Below are 24062 nucleotides of genomic sequence, written 5' to 3' on the forward strand. Positions count from 1 at the left end.
TATACACTTTAAAAACTTACAAAAGAATGCATAGTTACATTGAATAATTTTGGGTCAATCATTTTGATAAGCACGGGAAAAACGTAAAAAATATATTTACCCTTAATTTACAATACAAGTACATTTGTTCAAACTTAAAAACTATTTGGGAAATTAGTTTTGATTCAATTAAAGAAGCATGCGATTATAATAAGGCGTTGTCGTTTTGGGAGTCATTGCATTGTTGTAGTCAGTTTTCCTGCCGCTTCCCAGCAATGGAGCTGTCTTCAACTTTAACTGAATGTTTGGTATCTGACCGACTCTATCTCTGACCGGGAATGGCAAGTCGTCGTCTTTGCCGAAGTGGGTTGAAGTTCCGTTGGGTTGGGTATAGGTTATACCACCACCTTGCATGCTCGGAATAACAGAGACTACGGATCCATCATAAAATTGCACTTGGACAACTCCATGGGAGAGCTAGAATGGCGAAATGGAGATCAGAATCCATGTGTAAAATAAGGGCACAATTGAGCAATACCTCTGTAGCTATTCCGATATCAGGAACGTTTATGCGTTTGATGGGTATATTTTGATGGGCGGCTAGCATGTTGGACCTAGAGCAGTTGGTTCCAAAATCTGAAGTATTTCGTGTCGACGAAATAGTGCTTAAGGAAAAGTTTATTGAGCCCTGTAAGATAAATGCATGTCACAGTCTGCACATTATTCAATATGTATGTATATGTACCTGATTCGATTTTGGTGTGGAAAACGCAATATTGGTGGTATCTCGTAGGCCATCCAATCTCTGAGCGGGTTGTACATCTGTTATAGGTCTTCGTCCGATTGTGACTGGAAAACACGAATTGTCTTTCGTCTGAGCTACTTCCAAGGCATTACTGATGTTGACACAGTGGGTGAAACACTCGTTTCCATGCTCAATAAGAGATCGAGACTCCGAACAGGAATGATCCGAGAGCAACATTCCATTTCGATCGTAGACCTTTAGCCCCTCGGACGGCGTCTTTAGTAGCTTAGCTCCCGAGTAGAAACGAATCTCAAAGTCGGTCATTGTCTCCATCAATTGGCATTTGCCTAGAGTACTGAAGTATGTGACTTTCGGTGTTTTACTTTTTACCAGACCCACAAATCGAGCTCCGTATATGTATTTTTTCCAGTGCTTATTGGGCAAATTATCGTAGTTATATACGCAATCTCCGCTTGGTATTTGAAGATCTGGTGGCTGCTCTCTTACTGGTAAGCCACTGAAATGCAAGAAAATATTTAAGATATGTCTTCGATTTTCAAAGTAGCACATCACTTACCGCCCAGGATCTGGCTGATAAATTATGATTCGCTGTCCGTCATCCGATATGCGACAAATATCATTAATGCGATCTTCATTATAGGTTGGCCGAAACTTAAGAAACTCGAGAACAACCTCGCCATTTCGCAAAATACTCATTATAGCATTCTTCGTCTTATAACGCGTCGGAAGAAGTCTTTTAGTGTTCAATGGGGGCACCGAAATGCGATCTTCCTTAAGAGATGCCGGTTTGGAATTGGGTACCATACCCGTCTCCATACGGAACGCTGAGGTCTTAGCAGCTCCTGGCCAATTTGGCTCTGCCAAGCCAGTTGAAGCTTGCCCAAATAAACCTGGCTGTTCATAAGGCAATTTATGATGGACTTGCTTAAATTCCTCCCGTATTTGAGGAAGCACTTGTTGTGGTCCTGAGTTTTCCACAGATCGAATTTGCTGGGAATTCCTGGAGTCACCTACAACAGATAAATAGAGTGAGATTCTACTGGCAAATGCAAATTGTAAAATCCTGAATAATTACTGCTAGCAAATGTTATGATTCCACTATCGCCGCTTTCCATACTCTGGCTGAACACATTCAACGCTCCCGGCGCAGAGTGTACACCATTTGAGCATTTCAACATAAAAGGATGACAGAGAACAGCCTCCAGGGTAATTCGTTCGTGGGGGAGCTTCTTCAATAATTTGTTTATCAGGTCCTGCGCCTCGTAAGACAGGTGAGCAGGCATAATGTACTCCGACATCACAACTTTGTTAAGGGTTGACTGCACTGCATCGGTTTCGAAGGGCGGGCGTCCCACCAGCAGGGTGTACAGCATGCATCCAACGCTCCAGACGTCCGCGGGCAGTCCGTGAGACGATCGCGATACGACCTCAGGCGAAATATAGTTCGGAGTTCCACACATGGTCATATGGCGCTCATCAGGTCGCTTTAATTGGGTGGCCAGTCCAAAATCGGCTATCTTGACGTGCATTTCCCTGCTAAGCAGGAGGTTGGACAGCGAAATGTCGCGGTGCATGATGTTGTGAGAGTGCAGGTACAGAAGTCCCGCCACGACCTGCTTCAGAATGGAAGCAGCTTCCGTCTCTGTGAAGGGTCTGGCAATGTGGTTCATATAGCGATGAAGCTCCCCATTATGGGCCAGCTCGAGCACCAAATACACATAGTTGGCGTCCTGAAAGAAAGTGTACAGCTGAAGCACAGAGGGATGCTTCAGGCGGGAGTGGATTTCCACTTCCTGGCGAACGCGGCTAGTGAGTCCAGTGCCCTGGATTAGTTTTTTATCGATCTGAAATCCAGTTTGTGAGTAATACGTTGAACCAACACTATAGCAGTAGTTACCATCTTTATGGCCACATCCTGGTGAGTGTGCAGGCACCGTGCCTTGTAGACTGTCGCAAAACCTCCTTTGCCCAGCAAGTGCTGTACTTCATAGTCCTGCAAAGACAAACAGCGCTTGAAAACACCGTCCGACTGCCGCATTCCAGCACACCCACCTCAATTGTTTCTCCAAACGCCCGATTGGATAACATAGCTAGCCTTTTTTCTGTAGACCTACTGAGCCACTTGCAATGTCTTGTTGTTATTTATCAAAAACTTAAGCCATGTAAACAAACAAGCCGAACAAAATTTAAACGCCACCGTTAGTGTTGGGAAATTTTAATGCCACATCAGCGAAGATAATTTGCCAACACTAACGAGGGTTGCACTATCGTCCAATATATTTGTGAATTGGGTACTCCAATACAATTTATTTCACTCGGAAAATATTTATCTTTTAACATTATTTTTATATTCGAGTTGATAAGTGAAAGGTCAAACTATCGATAATGGCTTCAAAAACAATCATTTGCCAGCACTCCCCAGTGTTGCCAGAGCTAATAAAGTATATATATGAGAATTTATATTAGAAAATATTATCTTTATTTGAACTTAATATATGATTAATTTGAATTTCGTTAAATTAATAAACTTGCATAATGATAAATATTCTACCAACAGCACACTTAAATGCACTCTTCGATCATAGCGCGTTCCCACTGCACTAGCAGTTAATGCAGCCCTGGTGATTAATCGCCGAGAATATTGCCATCCATTGCAAATGCAGAGAATCATGGCAAAATTATTCTTATGGTTTTACTACCGAAACAATGCCTAATGAGACATGTAACTTGCATTTGAACAAACTCTCTTATATTTAAACCGATCCCACAATAAGCTGAGGCAATTTTCGCGTAATAAATATAATTCGAAAGCATAAACAACGTCGGAATACGAGACTTCGATAGCCGTGTTATTTAATAATTAAAGGACTTCAGCGAGTGCGTGCGCCGAGAGCCTTAATAAAGAACCGTGTAAGCCGCCAATTCCGCCGGCAATAAAGTTATTAACAAGTGGTGTTTGCATAATTTACTCCCAAAAACTGGTAAGTCCGCAGAAAAGAAAATAAAGTGACCCACATACTTACATTGATACTCATGAATGCATGTATGTATATGAGTAGGTGTTTGTCTCATACATGAAGGCACGCATACAACCTTGGACTCTCACACACGTCAATGACAAGCAACAGTGCAAAAGTAGTGCTGGAAAGTGTCCTCGAAAATCCTTAATGTAATTTTTCAATTCTATTTTCCAAAGAATCTGAAATTTTGTTTTATAATTGCAATTATTAGCTTCTACGCCGTTTTCTGGAACTTTCGCTATCGCCATTTTCATATTCTTAAGGGGAGTTCAAACATGAACAAGTAATTTAGTGCCAGTAATTAAATAAGTTCAGATCATGCTTAATCACAAATAAAATATTCCATTAGTTCTAAAGAACAAACCCAAATAAAAAATGTTTGTTATTTTTCCGCAAACACCTACAGTGTGACCAGCGCCTTTGGTCGGTTAAATGACAGCAACACGCGTTCTTCCTCCATTCTCCCCATACCATTTTCGGTCACACTTGCCACTTCATTATAACCTTAAAATGACAAGTTATAAATTTTTTTTATGTTAATTTTAGTGGAAACCGAACACTAGATTGACTTTTAAAAGCTGTGCCGCAGTGTGCCGAACGTTTTCGATTGCCTGCGCAACTTCGGCGTCTTTAACTAGCACATATGCAAGATAATCATGTAAAGAAATCGTCACACAAATATGTGCTTGTGCTGGTAGGCAGCGATGTAAATAAAATTTAAGCTGCTCCCGAGTAAAATCTTACCGCAAAGTAAAAAAAATCTAACGCCGAAGTGCCACTTGTAGCAAAAGTACGCAGACAGCGAAGTCTCAGCACAAACCGTAGAGAACTGAGCGTAGGTCTGCGGTCTGCGAGTTCTCCAAGTCCACCCGCCAAGACGCTACGATGCATGCATCCTCCGCGGCGGCCACCGCACTTGTGGAGTACTCGGACGTCAGCTCAGAGGACTTCTCGGATCAGGAGGCAGGGGACTTGGATGCGGACGCCGGCAAGGTAGCTGGAAACATCAAAAAACCGAAGCCAGCTCCGGATAATCAGTTCTCCAAAAGTCGTCTTGATGCTAAGCCCGATAAAGAGAGTTATGATAACTACAGGTAAGAGAAGGAAAATTTATGTGTAAGTCACGATAACTACAGTCCCTCCTTGCAGAAGTAGAAGGGCGGAAGACTCAAACGACCCAGTTGCGGCCGGATCGAGGCAAACGTCGAGCAGCGAGGCCACGAATCCGCGTGAGGAACCTTCGCAGGCTTCCAACACCTCGAAAGACGAGCTGTGGGGCAGAGAGATCTACATGTCCAGCGATTCTATCGACACCGATGAGCTGGAGGCGGAAATGAAGCGGCAGAAGCGCAAAAAGCAGAAAAAGGATAAACACAAGCACAAGTCCAAGAAGAAGTCAAAGAAGCGCAAAAAGAAGCGGGCCAAGTCGTACTCCAGCATCGATTCGATGTCAGACAATGACATCAATGCCTTACTGGACCGGCGCTATACTCCGCCGACGGCTCCTAGCAAGAGCAACGAGCGGACGGTTAGCGCAGCGCCGTCCTCCTTCACCCCACACAACCTCAAGGAGAGCAGTTCGCCAGCCACTCCACCGCCAGTGCGTCGCCCCAATACCAACAGCAACTACTACGGCGAGTCGTCCCTGGAGACGGCCAACTCTGCACTGGGCAGCAACCTGCAGGTCACAGTTACGAACAAGCAGTCGATCAGCAGCCGACTTCGTTCTCCTCCACCGTCCTCCCGCTCCAGCGGCAATGGGCCGAGGTTTGGAAACTCCCCACGAACTCCACCGCCCTCTCACTACAGCTCCAGTGGCGGAGGTGGAGTTGGCAGTGGGTCAGTGGTCCGCGATTCACGCAGCTCCCGCTATATAAATAGTCCCCACAAAGAGGATGTAAGCGCGCATCACCGCTCTAGCCACGATCACGGATATCAGGGACGTTACTCTGGTGCTGGGTCGAGCAGTCACGATAGCAGGAAGGTAAAACGACTGTCGCCGGGTAAGTTTGATTTTAATAAAGGCAAATGTGGTTTACTTACTTTGGAAAACTGTTGCAGAGCTGGACCGTTACAACCATCAGCCAAGCACGCCGCCCCACAAGCGTCGGAAGTTTAGCGATGGCAGGGAAGTGGGACTCGGAAACTTTGAGCACAGTAGACACCACTCTGGAAAGTACGAACGATACAGCAGAGATCGATATTCTAGGCGGTCATCAAGGTAACGTTTTATTTCTATATTTTATGTGAATAGCTCTAATTACCTACTGACATCGCTTCATATCAAGTTACTTTAGTTATTTTTGAAATGTTTTTCTATTCTTAAAGTAAATCCATGTACATATGTGAGTAATGCAATGGTAATTAGAGCTAATCATTTAACTGAAAGTGTATTTCGTTCGTATTCATATATCTAACAATACATTTTTCCAAACTATATGAAGGAGCCCTAGTGTGCAGCACTCGCGAAGTCGGCAATCTCCGGGCGGTGGCCTGTCAAGTGGTTCGAACGCGTTTCGCCATGGTGGCAGTCACAAACACAAGTATGGGACCACGGTTAGCTCGACGCCGTCGCATACGACGAGGTCCTCAAAACGCGCTTCGGGAACTGGTACCTCTGGCGATCGTTACTCGAGGTCGCCCAGAACAAGTTCGCGGTACATGGAGGCATCACCCCCATCGCCAGTCGGAGCTTCCGGTTCGCATCACTATCATCATCGCCGTTCGCCAAGAATGCGCCAAAGGACCAGAGGCGGCAGTCGTCGTCGTTCGCCCAGTTCGGCCAGCAGCGAAAGTTCTGCCTCTTGCAGCCGATCGCCAACGTCAAGGGATCTAAAGCACAAGCGCGAAGAGTACATCAAGAAGATCAGTGAGACTAGCCTATTTGCAGAGCTGGTGAAGGATCGTCACAAAAGGCAGAAGGCACTGAAAGAAATCATTGAACGGCAAGAGGAGAACAGCAATAGCAACAGCAACGGTGCACTGACTATTAACGACAACAGTTCCTCCGTGGATGGCAATACACCCAACGCGGGTGATGGCCGATCTGCCCCTGGAAGTGGAACACCCGCAACGGCGTCAACCACTTCCAATGGGCTTCAAGCTTTGGGTAGCAAGCCGGATCTGGACCTCAACAACATTCCCATGCCAAACAAGCAAAACGATACTGTGGTTTCGAATCCGGCTACAAACGCCGATGTTCCGGACAGTGCCACGCCGTTGAAGCAACCTTTGCTGGTGCCACCGTTCACGGCTAATAAGAACAACATAAAACCGAAGAGTCTGACTTCTTTGCCGCTGCCGCCGGGTATGAATGTGCTTGACTTGGCCGGTGCAAGGTCTCCCTCGCCGGGGCAAAAGAAGGAATCGGACGAAAAGAACGTTACTTCAAGCGGCAGCGCCAACAAGAGCGTGCTTAATCTTCCTATGCCGCCAGTAATTCCCGGCAGCGAAGAGCTTAGTGGCGATGATGATGTTATCGACAGTCCTGAAGACTTTGATGCACCCGCTGTTGGCACTGTACACGGTCACGGTGGTGGGGCAGGGACGACTCGTCAGCGCCCAGTGATACTCAACCGTCGAGACTCGCGAAACAACGTGCGCGATTGGGGCGAGCGCTGTGTGGATGTTTTCGAGATGATTGCGCAAATAGGGGAAGGAACTTACGGACAGGTAAAAATTGGACGCTTGGCTGATCTTTTGAAAAATATCTGATTTCTTTACATTTGTCTTGCAGGTCTACAAGGCGCGGGATCACCATACCAATGACATGGTGGCTCTGAAAAAGGTTCGGCTGGAGCACGAGAAGGAGGGCTTTCCCATTACAGCTGTTCGTGAAATCAAAATTCTTAGACAACTTAACCATCGCAACATAGTCAACCTGCATGAAATTGTGACGGACAAGCAGGATGCTGTGGAGTTCCGTAAAGACAAGGGATCCTTTTACTTGGTGTTTGAGTACATGGATCACGACTTGATGGGTCTGCTGGAGTCTGGCATGGTCGACTTCAATGAGGAAAACAACGCAAGCATTATGAAGCAGCTCTTGGACGGCCTCAACTACTGCCACAAAAAGAATTTTCTTCATCGAGACATCAAGTGCTCGAACATTTTAATGAACAACAGGTGGGAAGATAATCATTTGGGTGGCTTAATAATTTAAGCAGAAAGAGCAGAAATGTATTGCCGCCATTTCCGCGCATTGATATCGATATTACCCTTACAATCATACAAAGGCAATATTCATATTCATTATTCTATTCCAAAAAGGGATTAATTCTTAAACGCTTTGGTGTTAAATAATCTTAATAGTTTACATCAATTTCCCATGCATCTATTTTCTTAATTTAGTTTCCTTATAATATTTATTGACAATATTGAATTACTATTTGCAGAGGTAAAGTAAAACTGGCTGACTTTGGGCTGGCACGACTATACAATGCGGACGATCGGGAACGCCCCTACACGAATAAAGTTATTACCTTGTGGTATCGTCCTCCTGAACTTTTGCTGGGTGAGGAGCGTTACGGCCCGTCGATAGACGTGTGGTCCTGCGGGTGCATCCTCGGAGAACTCTTTGTGAAGCGGCCCCTGTTCCAGGCTAATGCGGAAATGGCGCAGCTTGAAACGATATCAAAGATCTGTGGATCCCCGGTTCCTGCCGTGTGGCCGAATGTAATTAAGCTGCCTCTGTTCCACACTCTCAAACAAAAGAAGACCCATCGCCGCCGTCTACGGGAAGACTTTGAGTTCATGCCAGCCCCTGCACTTGATCTGCTGGACAAAATGCTTGATTTAGATCCGGACAAGCGCATCACAGCTGAAGATGCGCTCCGGTCGCCGTGGCTAAAGAAAATCAACCCCGACGAGTGAGTACACATGGTGTTAAACCCTGTGTGCATCTCAAGCATCAAACTAACTTAATATTTTTTCAGAATGCCAACGCCACAATTGCCCACGTGGCAGGACTGCCATGAGCTTTGGAGTAAGAAGCGCCGTCGGCAGATGCGGGAGCAACAGGAGTCGCTTCCTCCTACGGTGATAGCCTCGACCAAATACCAACAGCATGGAGCTACCATGGTGGGGGATGCTTAGCATTTGCTGTTTGCTTCGCTACTTAATGTGAAGGAGAGCTACAAACAGCGTGACGGCGAGGAGTGTTCCTGGTGGCACTAGTAACTAGCCGTAACTAGCAATAACGTAACCAATAAGGGATTCTGTTATCCCTGGACAGGGCCAGAATAGGTTGACTTAGACTTGCTCTAGCTCTGTCGAGTTTAAGACAGCTTCAATAAAGTCTTGGCTACATTTATAAAATGCTTTATATGTTGGGCAAATTGAATCAATCGCTGTATAAACGAGATGTTATATATTTGCAAAGATACATATTTTAAAGATGATTTTATACATATTTTACTATTCAATTTAATTTGTATTAGTTTTTTTTAATTTGGAATAAATTGGCAATCTGAAGACAACGTGCATGATCGAGAATGAAAACTTCGCGTAACGAAATTGTAAACTGTTAACTCAGTACGTATTCGCAACAGCAAAGGCGATTTGTAAGTGACCATGTTTCAAAGCTACGAAATAAGCATATATAACGAGCAGTTAAAGATTAGCATTTTAATTATAAACAAGTTGTTAAATAATAATAGACTACAGATAGTGTATTGACTAGTTTAGTTTATTGTTAAGTATGTAAGAAAATTGTAAATTATAAATGAATTTATCAAGTAAATATGTACTAATGTACCATGTATTTACCCAAGCGCAGGCATTTGATAAGTTTATATTTTAATATGATGTTAGAACGCACACAGCATCAGATTTACTTTGCATGATGTGCGTGAGACTGAAATCAATTCACTTTAAATTGTGTAAATAGGTTGAACATTTCTAACATTACACATGATCAAACAAAATTACAATCTCCAAATGCAAATCAAACTGACTAAATTCATTATTGGTACATAAAATCCTACCCAAATAAAAGTTAAACATACGAAGTGTACTTTAAATTTATTGATAGATGTTTCGAATATCTTTCTCTTTATGTGAAATGAGCTTTTTCAGTTTTGGGACTTAAATAGATTTTGAAAGGTGTAAACGGTTTTCATTTAAGAAATCAATGACCGAGTGGAAAATTTGTCCTGAAGTTATCCATTTTTCTGAGCTAGGTTCTTAAGACTAGGGTATGATCAAACATTTTACAGGACAAAAAAAGTTTGTTTTTAAAATGGAAATAGTTTTTGTTAACATATTATGAAACAAAAAGTACTAAACAAAACAGTTTAGAAAAAAGAGCCACCAAAATTTATGACATATGTAAAATGTTCTATAACTGTGCGGTAAATTACTTAAAAATTAATTATATTTTAAATATGGTAAAAAACAAGATATACAAATTTGAGTTCGAAAAAGTGTACATTTAAATTTAAAAAGCATCTTAGCGGAACGGTCACTCGAAGTAAGCAATCTGGTATTTTTAGCGTTCGTGGACAAACGAAGTGATTCGGTATTTTCGAAAGGTCCCACTAAGTGCAGCATATATATAAATGCGTTTCATCATCAGATTTGTATGTATATTGTGTCAGTTCGCCTTTGTTTTTTAATTGCAAGTCCGTCAATTAAGAAATGCTTTTACGGTGTGTGTCCAACTAATCGGGATAACCTTTCCTCGGGACGAGCCCACTGGAAGGGCTGTTTGGGAGCATAAACAATGGGAAGGGTTGCATCTGTGGGAGCGTGTATGTTTGTATACCTATACCCACACCATTGTTACGATGCACCTGGAAGGCCAAAAGAGAAATGCAGTGGAAAGTGTATTGTTGCAGTGTGTTAGCGATCCTGGCCAGCTGAGTGCCTGCGCGGATTAGGCACAGTGCTATCCGATTCTACACAAATACTGGCGATCCAGGGCTTGCCCTGGTGTCTAGACATTTTAAAAAGAAAGTGAGGAAAACAGTGTGTGCGTGTATGTAAATAGATGTATTTTCCATTCCTTTGTACCGAAAACAAAGCAAAGTTGATTAATACGAGCTAAACAGTCGGGGGCGGAAGTATTGGCCAAAACAGATTCTTCAAAATTTCTCACTTCTCAAGTGCTCCAAAATAAGCTTATCGTCAAACTTTTGCTGCTATCTGCTATGACGTAGTAAAATTTGTAAGATTTTAAAATAAGGTTACTCATTGTTGATGTCGAACTTTAACGATTTCTGATAATTATCTGCATATCTCCAGCTATTTTAGGGGACTACTATTTCTTGCAGTACTGGATTTAATTAAGGGATAGTTACAATTGCGTTCTATTCCACAACAAACCCCATTGTTTGAAGTCTATGATATGGGGGTGCACTTTTGATGGTGGTGTGGGTGAACCAGTTTTCTCCGACGGAGCATCGAAAATTATAGAGGTAATTTTACAGTCCAAAAAAGAAATCGCATGAGTATGAGTAGGAAACTCCATAACCTTTAAATGCTATACAATCAAAACAAAAATGTTGTCAACATTTTAATACAAGTAAAGATTACTTGGATCACACTAAATGTGTTAAACAGTGTAAAACTATAGCTTTGAGATAACAAAATTTAACTTTTCTAATATCCCTCGGTTTCCCAAGTATATGAATGAAGCCATGCCAACATTTTTGTCCACGACTGTGTGGCCATCAGCTAGGGATGTACATACGCAAGTAAAATGCATGTACATTGCACATACACATGTATGTACATACAAATGTAATGTGTAGGAAGAAAAAGAGCCGAATGAAAATACCCTTGATTTTGGTATTGATTGATTTTGAGTATTGACGAGATTAGTAGACTCGATGGGTGGCTCTCTCATTCTTGGGTAGTAATATTTTTAGGGAAGCTTTTAAACAAGATACACCACAAACTGCACTTTCCATAGCAGAGGGTTAAAGGTCGAACCACGACACAATGTTAAATATAAAGCCCCAAATGAGGCACTAATTATTCTCTGGGCCCCATACCTCGTCAATAGAAAGATAACGAACTGCATTCTTACAATGTAGCCGGAATATAATGTGCTATACCTCCTCTGCAGGTCGTAGATTGAACTGCTATCAGCGAGTGCTATCAACTGCCATAAACGGAGCCACAATCACGCTAACACCCCTTGAGAAATCGTCGACTCAGGCCGCCTAGGCCCATCAGGCAGCGGTTCAGGTTGGAGGCACTTGCTCGGCATCGGGTTCCGGTAGAGAGGCTGAGCCTGAGGCAGAGCCTGCTTGTTGCTGCCGCGTTCGCAAAGGACTCAAAATTGATAGAAACAACAAAAAGTCTGCTGCAACTGGTGCCTCATCTGAGGACCAGCCGCCGCGCAAAAAGGGTCGTCGCTCAGGAGGCTCAGGCTCCGCGTCCTCATCCGCCTATTCCACTTCCACTGCCGCAGGATCAGTAGATGCGGCATCCACGTCGCGAGCGGCCCAGCAGTTACAGCTCCAACTAAACTCCACCACTTCTACAGAGCACAGCACGGAAGCATCGGCAAATCCCAACAGAGGGCACCACAAACCGATAGACAGCAACAAGAGACCACGTGATCGTAGTAGCAGCAGTACACAGGGCTCCGAGGCAAACATGCAGAGCACCAGTTCCACGTCTAGCGGCTCCTGCTCCAGGCCCCTCGAGGGTTCCACACTCAATTCCGGCGGCAGTGCCGAGAACGTGGCCCGCGAGGGAGGCAGTGGCGATGACAGCGTCGGCATCGGCGATGAGAATCCCTCGGGAAGCAGCGCCGCCACGAACGGACACGACTCCAAACACAACGGCTTCATTGTCAACAACAACGGCAGCAGCAGTCGCATCGTCGACGGCGAGAACAATCGGGAAAACACCAACTACAGTGGTGTGCAGCTGGACAAGTCCAACCAGGAGATCATCCGGCTGATCGGACAGTACCTGCACGACGTGGGTCTCGATAAGTCTGTCCAGACGCTTATGTTGGAATCCGGATGCTATTTGGAACACCCCTCTGCAACCAAGTTTAGGGAGCATGTCCTAATGGGTGACTGGTCAAAGGCAGATTCAGACCTTAAGGTAAATAAGCTTCTCTTTCGTACTAGTATGGTCATGCGTTGTTCTTAGTTTGATGTTTGTTTTCCGGACGATTGGATTATCAATATTTAAAATGAGATGTATTTGAAAACTTCAACCATTCCAAACGCTACCACCACTACACATATGAATAACTATAACTTTCAAAAAGAAAAAGATTTTTTGTGTGTTTCAATTGCTCGAGTGTTTTCAAACTTGGGCCCTATTATTATTAATATATATTTTTAAGCAGCTACTAAAATCTTGCGACATTAATATTGCAGGACCTAGAGCCACTAATCGACAATGGGAAATTGGCAACGATCACCGAAATGAAGTTCATATTGCTGGAGCAAAAGTATTTAGAGCATTTGGATGATGGCAATCCCTTGGACGCCCTTCACGTCCTTCGCAGCGAGCTGACTCCCCTGCAGCACAATATAACGCGTGTGCACCAACTGTCCTCTTACATGATGTGTTCTACCAACCAAGACCTTTACCAGCGCGCCAAGTGGGAGGGCAAGGGCATCCTGTCGCGTGCCTTGGTCATGGAGCGCCTCCAGACATTTATGCCGCCGTCGGTGATGATGTCGCCACGGCGCCTGCGCACCCTGCTGCAGCAGGCCGTGGAGCTGCAGAGCCAACACTGCCCCTGCCACGACATGGCGTGGGAGACGAATCTGGAGACAGTCTCGCTGCTCACCGACCACTGCTGCACCACGGACGGCTTTCCCATGCAAACTATTCAGATCCTTACCGACCACTGCGATGAGGTCTGGTTCTGCAAATTCTCGCCCGATGGCCTCAAGCTGGCGACGGGCAGCAAAGACTCCACTGTGATTATCTGGGATGTTGATCCGTACAAGCTGACCCTTAAGCACCGTCGCGTTCTCGACGGCCAGGCCCAGCTTAGCGTGAGCTTCGTCAGCTGGAGCCCCGACTCCAAGCTCATCCTTGTCGGCGGCACCGAGGACTCCCACGAGCTCTACATTTGGAACGTGGACGACGGCAAGCTAGTGGTCAAGTTCTCGCAGTCTCTGGAGGACAGCCTGGCCTGCGGCGCCTTCAGTCGCGATGGCGCTCGATTCGTCTGCGGCGGCCAGAAAGGTCAGCTTTACCTATGCGACCTCAACGGCACCATCGTGGACTCCTGGGAGGGAGTGCGCGTAAACAGCATAGCCTTTCGGGCGGACAACAAAACGATCTTAGCGGCGGATAATCATTACCGAATCAGAGGGTAAGCGGAATTAGAAGTATGTGCTAGCAGTTTGTAGACTTGATGCCCCGAAGCTTTCATTTATTATCTACAGCTTTATTTATCTGTATTACCAAAAATTTAAAAACCCACTTTCATTTATAAATGTTCCCTTTGATATAAAAGAACAGCAAATCAATGATTATTTTTACGATATACATTAAAAACTCCCCTGACTCCGATAGCGCACTTAAAAAAGTTTTTCTTCTTTTAATTACAGGTACAACTTTGATAGCCCGCGTTCAGACTTTGATATTCTGAGGGAGCCACATCCCATAATGACCTTCAGCATCAACTCCGCCGACCGCTTGGCCTTGCTGAACGTCTCGAACCAAGGCCTTCACCTTTGGGACATCGAGGACAAGTGCCTTGTGCGCCGTTTTCAGGGAATACGTCAGAGCAACTTCGCCATCCACTCCTGCTTCGGCGGCGTTAACGAGAGCTTCGTGGCCAGCGGCAGTGAGGACAAGGTCGTCTACATTTGGCACATCAAGCGGGAGGAGCCGCTGGCCAAGCTGGCCGGGCACACCAAGACGGTAAACTGCGTGTCCTGGAACCCCGTGTACCCGTCCCTGCTAGCGAGCGCCAGCGATGACGCCACTGTGAGGATTTGGGGACCGAAGCCCAACGGCAGCAGCGCAACGACTGAGAGCGACGATTGCTCTTCAAGCTCGTCTTCGTCCTCCTGGAATATGACTTAAGGTCCCGAGCAGTAGCAAATGGATGTGCGTGGGATAGATTTTGGATGCTGATATAGTTATAGTGCGCCCTGATTTCGATATAAAGCAGAATGCGTCCCGCTCTGATTGCGCGTCGGGGTCGTCGTTGCTACAAACTGCCATTACAACAATATGTATGAGCAGCATGACTTACGATTAGCATTAATTACTTAAGTACATTAATACGAAAGGAGAGGCATAACATCATATCTACTATGCTATAACAAGAAATCGATTCGTTTTCAGATTTCTTTTTTATGTATGTATGTATACGGCGATGCGAATTAATATTTCCGGTCTATATTAGCAATTCTTCTCGATCTTTTCATTTATTAAAAGTGCGATCGACCTGCTTGGTTTTCAAATTATTAAATATTGCCATTTGATTTGTTCTATGCAGTTTCCGACATTTAGTATGTAACACGATTTGACGTAATTGATACCCAACAGACACAATAAAAGTAGTTCTATATATGTTTTTAAATGTCGATGTTTCTTTTCGATTAACTTGGGTCATAAGCAATCAATAAAATTTGAGTAAAAAATTAGCTTGCTTTTTTATTGTAGGTATTGTCACCTATTTCAGAGTAAAGTGCTTTCTTTGGGGAGTAAAATTATTGTTAAATTAAATTTTGGTTTACTATTTTCAGCCTTCTATAAACAATTGCCTAAACAATGTTCTCCTAAGTAAAATGCTCCTCCACCACAAGTGAGACAAACTGCCTTGCGGTTTCCTTGAAAGCGAAAGCTATAACAACCAAAGTTAGAGCCCACCATCGAAGGCTCTTCCTAGTGGCTCCGACTGCCTCGTAGGCGAGGACCAGGGAGCAGAGGTGATGGGCCATGACCAGAAGATGGTGCAAGTTCCGGCCAAAAACGGTCGTGTTATTTCGCCACACCAAAATGGGCAGAAGGAAGAACTTGGACAGGTTGGATATCAGCACCACTTTGAGAATAATTAAAGTAAAATTTCGAAAGCCTATTTTCTGCATCCAATCAATACTCAGAGTGGCGGTGATTATTAGCAGCAATAGAGTCATGAACATGTAATCTGTAAAATTGAAAAATTGAAATTGAAATAGCGTAAGTCCTCGTTTTGCTCGCAAAAACCAAGGTTAAATACCTCCCATGTTCTGAAGGGTATATGTGTAAAAGCCCTTTTCGTGGACATGCAAAGAGGCATTCGGAGGGTCGGGCAGTTTTTGGCGGCACAGCGCAAAGGATTCCAGGAGCAGCACCACCAGCGAAACCTTCCAGTAGAGCTACAACATAGAATATATCTTAGAGCATTACACCGAAGGGACATTCTCACCTCGTCACCTTAAAGTCGCCATTGTATATTATGTGCCGAAAGGCGCACGAATCTAATAGCAGTGCATCTATTAATATGATAAACTCCTCGAACTCAATGTATTTATCCGTGATTTGGTGACATTTGTCCTGCGGAGTAGTAATTAAGTTACACAAATCAAACGATAGCTCTCTTCATTATCTTCTTACGCATTGCGTGGTTTTCATAGTGTTGCTGTATTTCTTGAACAGTTCTTTTACTCTGTGTCCACAATTAACGCACACAAATCGCTTCTTTTCTGCCATTTTGCATCCAATTCAAAGTTTCATTGGCCTGCCGGAAAAACAAACATTTGGATCTATCAGCTGATTAGTATTACCGTTTCCAAAGAACTAAATAATACAGGCAATGCACTTTTTAACCGTTAAAAGTTGAGAAATACTGCAATTTCCCCAATTCCAATGCCTTTTCAATCCTTATTTTCAAATTTAAATTGAACAAATTTGAATTTCATACTTTGATCATTCAAGTGATTTAGTTCAAAAATGATTACGTTGTAAGATAGTTCAATAGTCGGCCAAACAATTGAACTTGAAATAACGAATAATTACTGTTTAAAATTTATAGGCAATTTTAAAAAGAGAATTATTAAAATAAGAAAATACTTTTATCACAACATCGTAAAATATATTTAATATATTAAAGAAAAAAAATATTTTCCAAACTATATACACTGTTGAATTTTGAGCTGAAGGCACTAACTGCTATTACTTCTTAGTACCAACATTGCTCATAGTATTGTGATCTAAGTGAAGCTTATATAATAATGTTTTCTGCAAGAGAAATTAGATTAAAAATTGGATAAAATACTTACCAAATACATATATCGTATTATGATGAGTACCAAACAAATCCACCAATGGAGATCTTATTAAAGTCCCTACATTATAGATCCGCCTAGAAATTGTTTCACTTTTTATTTATTCCATTCCTGCGGTTTATCATTAACATAATATTACAAATGGTATTTTTAGTCTAATCTAGGTACAACTTCAGCCAGATTGGTTAGTTTTTGTTTTGAACAATTTTTAAAATGGGAAATGGCACAATTAGTATTCGATTCAAGGCTCATGTTATATTTTTAATTTCTTCGAACGGACCCCGAATATTTGCTTACAATTATTAGTTAGTAACTTCAAAGTATTTTGATTTACGAGTTTATTCTGTTCAATAATTTATGTTGTAATCCAGTTCAAAATTAAAGAAAAATATCACTTCTGGATAGGTTTAGCTATTTTGCAAATCTTATCGGACAAACTCATAATTTCACAAAAATGTAGTTACTACACTTACATAGCTAACATTACGCCTCATTATTATGCGATGAGGTTACATCCAGCGAATTCCTACGAGGGTCCTCAATGTGGTACATGACATCGGAAGAAAGGAAGATTAGAACAAAGGCATTGCGTTGCAGCTTTTGCGATAGCATGTATTTGTTAAAGTGAAATTTTCATTCTATATCATACTTCAACGACCATATTTGAGTTTTTAAAACTATGTACTTATTTCCAATTACTCATAAGATATTTTTTGTTTGTCAACTAGAATCACATACAAATGGGTTCGAATCGCTGAACCCGATTCTATGCAATATTGAGATTTTTAAGTTATTGTTACATTAATTGTAGATTTTGGATTTTAAACATGTTGGGTTCATATGCTAGTTCCCTTTGTATATTTAATTGTTGCTTTTCCCATGGACAACACATTACATTTGTATCAGTAAAAATAAAACATTCTAAAGAGGTACATTTCGAAAGTATTAACTTAAAATCCATATACAGTAAAGATGTTATACATATCATATTTGTAGTGGATTGGGTATTACGCTTGTGGCCAACAATTACAAATATACTGAATTATAGGTATGCAACAGTAATACTCTAACACAAAGGCTCATAACAATAACAAAAATTTCATTTATCGGCGAAAGGGAATAATTCTGCTCGGTTTGATACATAGACTCATTCAATATTGAATGTATGCAAGTATCCAGATTGATGTGCTCATGTGGATTGCTATGTGCGTTTCACTTAGTTGCAGTTGTTAAACTTCAAAAAATGAGTAGAAAACCGATTAAAGAATGTATGCATTTTTATCTTTACAATTCAGTCTGAAAGCCATAATTTACATGTTTTATATATCACCTGTTTTCAAAATGTACTGTTTCCTGCTTGTTTAACTCTAAAGTTGTGTATTGAAATTTAATGATATATCAATGTTCCTTCTGGTCTTGGTAAAACCACTTGTTAAAGGTATTAAATGTAATTTAATTCAATACAAGTACGGAAAGTTGCTGTAAATTTCGTTGCATTAAGTGGAGAATAAATATTATGTAACCTAAATTTGGTACCCAAATACATTATTTTGTTTAATTTCGCATTCGATATTTGGCTCAGTATCGTTTATATATATCGTGTGTGAATATGGTTTACGTGTTCCTGGGACTTTACATCCAAATTTTAATGCTTTTGGGCTGATGTTGCTTTTTTTGTATCCTTCTGCTTCAGAAGCTTAGTCTTCATCCGAGTAATCTGAACTTTCGGAGCTAGTGATATCACTTGAAATCATCCCCAGCCAATGATAATCACGCCGATCTACGTAGTCCCAGAGATATATCTATAAATGATGATATAGATTAATTTTAGTGACCTTCTCTAACAATTTTAGATTAGCTTGTTACAATTTCTAAATTACCTAATAAAAAACCATTCAAATTAAATTAAAAATCTCAGATCTTGTACTCACATCAAGTAAATCGATTATTTCATTCTGGCTCTGTAACTTTCGGGTGCGCTTCGGCAAACCCACATCGACGATATCTCCGTTGGGCAGGGCGTGCTTGTAGAAGCACTTGTTACCAAAGGGGCACTTGCCCTCTCCTTTTTTAAAGTATTTGCAGTCCTTTGCTCCCAAAGCGGCGCGGTAATCGTTGAGCAATTTGTCCTTTTCCTCCTTGGTTTCCATCCAAAACGCACTGGGACAGACAAAATCCGAGCAAACGCGACATTCTGGGCAAGCTCTGCAGATTTACGATCAAATTAGGTCAAAATTATACCACCAAAGCCTCAAACATACACCAATTTAGTCTGCATTGTGCTTATTGTTCTGTATCTTTTAAGTATTAACATATAGTTAACGAGTAATGATTCAATTGAACGGATTATTTAAAAACGCATTATGTTAGAACGCAGGATTCTATGTTAAAACTACTACTAAAAAACGTACTTAGATTTTTAATTGGATTATTACTTGAATTTCTAAAGCATTTACTTACCGCGTTATTTTGTGCTCAAACTGTTTGGCCTGACGCCATGTGCGAATGCACTCCAAGCAGAATATGTGGTTGCAGTTGGGCAGAATGCCGAAGCGCTTTTCTCTTCCCGCCTTCTCCATAATCGTGTCAAAGCAGATGCCGCACGTCTTGTCCTTGGATCTGGCAATGGCGAAGGAAAGCTCCATGGCCTGCTCGTGCTGCTGCAGGCACTCGCGGTTGTGACTCTTCCGTTGGACTTGATCTGTGGGATGCAGGCAATACTGGTCGCACATTTCGCACAGCTCCATGTGAATGGGGTAGGCGGAGAATTCGCCCCAGGCGCAGGAACTGTTCTCCTCGCCATAGTCATCTTTGTTCAGAGACGATGGTCCGCCCACTACATCGGCCCAGGACACACCAGGGGCTAATGTATCGTAGCTGGCTCCAGCATGCGCCTCCGTCAGCGTCTCAGGGTCCACAGTGGTCTCAAACTCGCTCTGTTCGTGGGCAGTATTGCGCTTTTGGCTAGGCACAAACACCGGGGCGTTCGCCCAGTTCCTCTGCTGAGTGGAGATGCTGGCGCTCTGGCTGCCACTGGTGCTGCTGCTGCTTGTACTAGGCTTCGGCAGCACGTCGGTGGCCACCTGTTCCTCGCACTCGGGATGACCGCGGCTCAGGTCGTGGGAAAATCGGCAAAGTTCCCCGAAACGGCAGATGCCGCGCACGTAGTAGCGGCAGATGGTCTGGCTCCGGCCAAGGGCCATGCCGCTGATGGCTGTATCGCTGCTGGTGACGGCACTCATTTCGCTACGATGATCGCAAAAGGGTTTTAGGGTTTTCAAATCACTGACAAGTCTGTACGATGACCTGAAAGCAAAGGCGAGGGGTTAGCGATTGACACTAGGCAAACTGGGTAAATTTAGGGAAATGTCACCTCCAGTCTCAAGCGTTCTTACCCGCAAGTGAACATACCTACAGACACAGCCACTGCGTACATACGCAGATTCGGCCAAATAGAGCCCGTGCACACTTTAAACCCTAGTTGTTCGGGAGCTTTCGCAATCCTCAGCAGGAAACCACACGAAATGCACTCGTGACAACTTCTGCATTTCAATTATCCCCTTAGCATCAGTGAAATATGCAATGTAAGTATGTATGCAAGTGTGTGGATTCCTGTACGCATATGAACGTTGCGTTTCTCCACTTCAAACTAAAGCTTGCATCGCACGCGATGAATGTTTTACATTACCTGCTGGCTTTCGGGGAGTGCGACTTCTTGAAATCGAAGCTGGTTTAATGTCCACAGCACTCACAGTTTTTTACTTTGTCGTTTTATGCACCTTGGATCGCATTCACAATTTTTTCCGCAGTGTGACCAAAGCCATTGACGATTGAAATCACACGCACAACAAACCGTTTAACTGTTCGAATGTCGAAAGTTTTTTACATTTTACTAGGAATCCTGGGAAAGGAACAGAAGAATGAAAAGGGCAACAGAATCGACTATCAGATACCCAAAAAATATCTAATTTTTTGTGGCATATTGATAGAAACTAAAAAAAATGATCAAATCAAACAAAAAAGCTTGGGCGTAACGGTTTTGGGGCGTAAATAACGAATCCAGTTAACCTTCCTATTTTACGAGTAATTCAAATTATGTAAGATAATAGCAATACGCATTATTTGAGCTAAATACTCCCCATTCTATCAAAGCTTAGAAAGCAGTTTACTAATCGAAAGGATTTATTTCCACCCGGCCATTTTTTTCAATTAGTGTTGAAGGGTATACCTTGTATACATATATATATTTAATTACTTCTACTATTGACGCGTCAATGACGGAGAACAGCGTAAATTCACTCGAAAAAAAGTTTATAAGCCTGTTTAAATACTTTAAGTGAACAGAGGGAGGGGATTTAATTATAACGTAGTTGGAACGTTCTAAAGGCTTTAATTTCTATATTTATTTATTTTACATTATCTCAATGTAATAATGGTTCCGCGTGTAAATATAAAATTTATCTGACTATCAAATTTACCTGGACATATTTGCTGTGTAGCAGCAGTAACGCTTTAATTGATTTTCAATCTAAATAAGATACCATTACTTATACGTTAGTTAAGACCATTTAACAAGAAACCTTGTTTGACCTATTACAGAAGTAATTAGAAGTTATTTGGACCAACTGAGGTGAACAGTATTCATTCAATTCCTCCAAAAGCCAGGACATGCGCTTAATAAAGAAAATCCATGGAAAAATTCGTAGTGTTAGCCGAAAAAGGGGGAAAAGTTTCCTAAAGAATACATCAATGGAAATGCTTAAGTACGTTATTAGCGATAATAATTATTCTTGGTGGATAAAGCTTTACTTCGCCATCATATTCGCATTGGTTCTTTTTGTGGCTGTGAACTTAGCGGTTGGAATTTACAATAAGTGGGAAAGCACACCAGTGATTATTGGAAGTATATAAATTATAACATGTATTACTCTTAGGGATATGAATAAATTTTGATCTTACCTTAAAGTTAGCTCTAAGATGACTCCCATTGATCAAATTCCGTTTCCGACAATTACGGTTTGCAATATGAACCAGGCTAAAAAGTCGAAAGTAGAGCATTTAACGCCGTAAGTATTATCAAATCCCATGGAAAACCAATTAAATAAGGCTCTATTAGGGGATCCGTAAGATACGCTATGCTTCAAAAGACCTGCTATAAGGAATCAAATTACTCGCAATACATGGATAATCAGCACAGAAATGAAACATTCCCAAATTTCATATTGGATGTTTCGGAGAAGTGTTCAGATCTGATAGTATCCTGCGTATTTCATCAACAAAGGATACCGTGCACTGACATCTTCAGAGAAACTTTCGTCGATGAAGGATTGTGCTGCATTTTTAATGTCTTGCATCCGTATTATCTTTATAAGTTCAAGTAAGTTTTAGCGAGGGCCACATGAACGAAAAACATGCTCTAACTTATTTATTTAAAGATCACCCTACATTCGGGACTTCACTTCGTCCGACAGGTTTGCAGATATCGCCGTGGACTGGGATCCAATATCTGGCTACCCACAGAGACTACCCTCAAGTTACTATCCGCGTCCGGGAGTTGGAGTTGGTACCTCGATGGGTCTGCAAATCGTTCTCGACGGTCACGTGGACGACTACTTCTGCTCCTCCACAAACGGTCAGGGATTTAAAGTAAGTTGTGTTGTATGCTTTTTGCCCAGCTAGCTTATACCTTTTAGATACCTTTCAGATACTACTGTATAATCCGATAGACCAGCCGCGCATGAAGGAGTCGGGATTACCTGTGATGATTGGGCACCAGACGAGTTTTCGCATCATAGCTAGAAACGTTGAGGCTATACCCTCTATAAGAAATATTCAAAGGACGAAACGCCAGTGTATTTTCAGTGACGAACAGGAATTACTCTTCTATCGCTATTATACGCGTCGAAACTGCGAGGCAGAGTGCGACTCCATGTTTTTCTTGAGACTCTGCAATTGTATTCCCTACTACCTACCACTAATTTATCCCAACGCCTCAGTGTGCGACGTGTTCCACTTTGAATGTCTGAATCGGGCGGAGTCCCAGATCTTCGACCTACAGAGCTCTCAGTGCAAGGAGCTTTGCCTGACCAGCTGCCACGACCTAATTTTCTTTCCCGATGCCTTTTCCACTCCTTTCACCCAAAAGGATGTCAAGGCACAGACCAACTACTTGACGAATTTCTCAAGTGAATACATACGCAAAAACTTGGCGGTAGTCAACTTTTTTCACACCGACAACTATTTCAGGAGCAGTGTAAGGACTTCGTATACCGGACCCACTGAATATATGGGTATGCTCTTTATTAAATCACTTAGATCTTAAATACTTTATACGTTATGTTAATGTCGGTACTAGAACAGTAATTTCAATTCTGATAAAATAATTGTATATTCGTTATCAGGACTACTATCCGAGTCTATCAGGGATGCTGATCGTATAAACGTCCTGTTTTTTGTTTAACTCGAGGGGTATTTCAAGTCGAACTGATTATTGATAACATAAAATAAGCTGTTTTTATCAATTAATAAGAACAGTCCATGTAGTGACGATGTTCAGCTAGAGTGTAATGCACACTAAGAGACTATTGTACAGAGTCGTAGAATTGAATACCTGCTTAAATAATCGAAATATTACCGTTTATATTTTGATCAGAAGGTATTTTTATGCTCCAAGTTGAATACTTAGCAGTTAATTTATTTGAAACACATTAAATATTATTATTAATCGCTACATAACGTATGTAACTCGTCATTTTAATCTCACCTCGTAGGGAAATATTTTGTTTGATTTGGCCAACGAAAGAGCTTCAAGCTAATCCAAAATCGATCAAAAACAATAATCTGTTTTTCGAGGCAGTTGACTATATCTGTATCTTATATTTTGACTATTTTGTATCTTACTTGTATCTTTTTCAGCGTCAACTGGTGGAATCATGAGCCTAATGATTGGTTTCAGTGTAATATTCCTCGCTGAGATAATATACATCATTTTGTTTGTTTCAACATTGTTGCTTATATTAATATTCTGAATCAGTAAATAAAATAAACAACTTTGAATGTGTCACAAAATCTAAATTACTTTTCGACATGTAA

General features: G+C 42.1%; 6 protein-coding genes across 17 annotated transcripts; 3 read left to right on the plus strand and 3 right to left on the minus strand.

Annotated features, from left to right (window-relative positions):
* Window positions 1-58: 58 nt before the first annotated feature.
* Window positions 59-3795, minus strand: LOC6739010 (serine/threonine-protein kinase PLK4). Of its 2 annotated transcripts, none has more exons than XM_039293694.2 (7): window positions 3769-3795; window positions 2643-2738; window positions 1821-2589; window positions 1302-1755; window positions 725-1241; window positions 518-667; window positions 59-456 (listed from the first exon to the last, which is right to left on the minus strand). In XM_039293694.2, the coding sequence occupies exons 1-7, from the start codon at window positions 3778-3780 to the stop codon at window positions 169-171; spliced, it is 2286 nt and encodes a 761-aa protein (XP_039149628.1). In that variant the 5' UTR covers window positions 3781-3795; the 3' UTR covers window positions 59-168. The 2 variants fall into 2 exon arrangements, with proteins under 2 accessions (XP_039149628.1, XP_002085805.1); XM_002085769.4 differs by lacking the exon at window positions 3769-3795 and adding an exon at window positions 2798-3140.
* Window positions 3357-9778, plus strand: LOC6739011 (cyclin-dependent kinase 12). Of its 2 annotated transcripts, XM_016171890.3 has the most exons (8): window positions 3357-3726; window positions 4312-4859; window positions 4915-5768; window positions 5827-5986; window positions 6210-7437; window positions 7502-7890; window positions 8160-8633; window positions 8700-9778. In XM_016171890.3, exons 2-8 carry the CDS (start codon window positions 4651-4653, stop codon window positions 8857-8859), a joined length of 3474 nt encoding a protein of 1157 aa, XP_016032840.1. In that variant the 5' UTR covers window positions 3357-3726; window positions 4312-4650; the 3' UTR covers window positions 8860-9778. The 2 variants fall into 2 exon arrangements, with proteins under 2 accessions (XP_016032840.1, XP_039149627.1); XM_039293693.2 differs by lacking the exon at window positions 3357-3726 and having other exon boundaries at window positions 4217-4859.
* A 465-nt stretch (window positions 9779-10243) lies between these two features.
* On the plus strand, window positions 10244-15283 carry LOC6739012 (WD repeat-containing protein 26 homolog). Of its 7 annotated transcripts, none has more exons than XM_039293695.2 (5): window positions 10271-10343; window positions 11008-11180; window positions 11834-12828; window positions 13110-14062; window positions 14301-15283. In XM_039293695.2, exons 3-5 carry the CDS (start codon window positions 12370-12372, stop codon window positions 14779-14781), a joined length of 1893 nt encoding a protein of 630 aa, XP_039149629.1. In that variant the 5' UTR covers window positions 10271-10343; window positions 11008-11180; window positions 11834-12369; the 3' UTR covers window positions 14782-15283. The 7 variants fall into 7 exon arrangements, with proteins under 7 accessions (XP_016032841.1, XP_039149629.1, XP_016032849.1 ...); XM_016171899.3 differs by having other exon boundaries at window positions 10280-10412; XM_016171895.3 differs by lacking the exon at window positions 10271-10343 and adding an exon at window positions 10526-10741.
* Window positions 15284-15331: 48 nt separating this feature from the next.
* LOC6739013 (protein ARV 2) lies at window positions 15332-16490 on the minus strand. Of its 4 annotated transcripts, none has more exons than XM_002085772.3 (4): window positions 16300-16485; window positions 16120-16239; window positions 15923-16061; window positions 15332-15850 (listed from the first exon to the last, which is right to left on the minus strand). In XM_002085772.3, exons 1-4 carry the CDS (start codon window positions 16393-16395, stop codon window positions 15483-15485), a joined length of 723 nt encoding a protein of 240 aa, XP_002085808.1. In that variant the 5' UTR covers window positions 16396-16485; the 3' UTR covers window positions 15332-15482. The 4 variants fall into 4 exon arrangements, with proteins under 4 accessions (XP_002085808.1, XP_016032852.1, XP_016032851.1 ...); XM_016169116.3 differs by having other exon boundaries at window positions 15691-15850; window positions 15923-16049; window positions 16112-16239; window positions 16300-16487; XM_016169115.3 differs by having other exon boundaries at window positions 15691-15850; window positions 15927-16061.
* A 562-nt stretch (window positions 16491-17052) lies between these two features.
* On the minus strand, window positions 17053-20826 carry LOC6739014 (probable E3 ubiquitin-protein ligase makorin-1). The gene is made up of 4 exons (XM_016169113.3): window positions 20659-20826; window positions 19431-20276; window positions 18902-19175; window positions 17053-18772 (listed from the first exon to the last, which is right to left on the minus strand). Exons 2-4 carry the CDS (start codon window positions 20210-20212, stop codon window positions 18668-18670), a joined length of 1161 nt encoding a protein of 386 aa, XP_016032853.1. The 5' UTR covers window positions 20213-20276; window positions 20659-20826; the 3' UTR covers window positions 17053-18667.
* LOC6739015 (pickpocket protein 28) lies at window positions 20277-23998 on the plus strand. Its single transcript, XM_016171900.3, has 7 exons — window positions 20277-20554; window positions 21570-21873; window positions 21937-22036; window positions 22087-22347; window positions 22406-22616; window positions 22675-23260; window positions 23886-23998. Exons 2-7 carry the CDS (start codon window positions 21639-21641, stop codon window positions 23996-23998), a joined length of 1506 nt encoding a protein of 501 aa, XP_016032854.1. The 5' UTR covers window positions 20277-20554; window positions 21570-21638.
* The last annotated feature ends 64 nt before the right edge of the window (window positions 23999-24062 follow it).

Source organism: Drosophila simulans, chromosome 3L, assembly GCF_016746395.2.
Source record: "Drosophila simulans strain w501 chromosome 3L, Prin_Dsim_3.1, whole genome shotgun sequence".
Lineage (NCBI taxonomy): Eukaryota > Metazoa > Arthropoda > Insecta > Diptera > Drosophilidae > Drosophila > Drosophila simulans.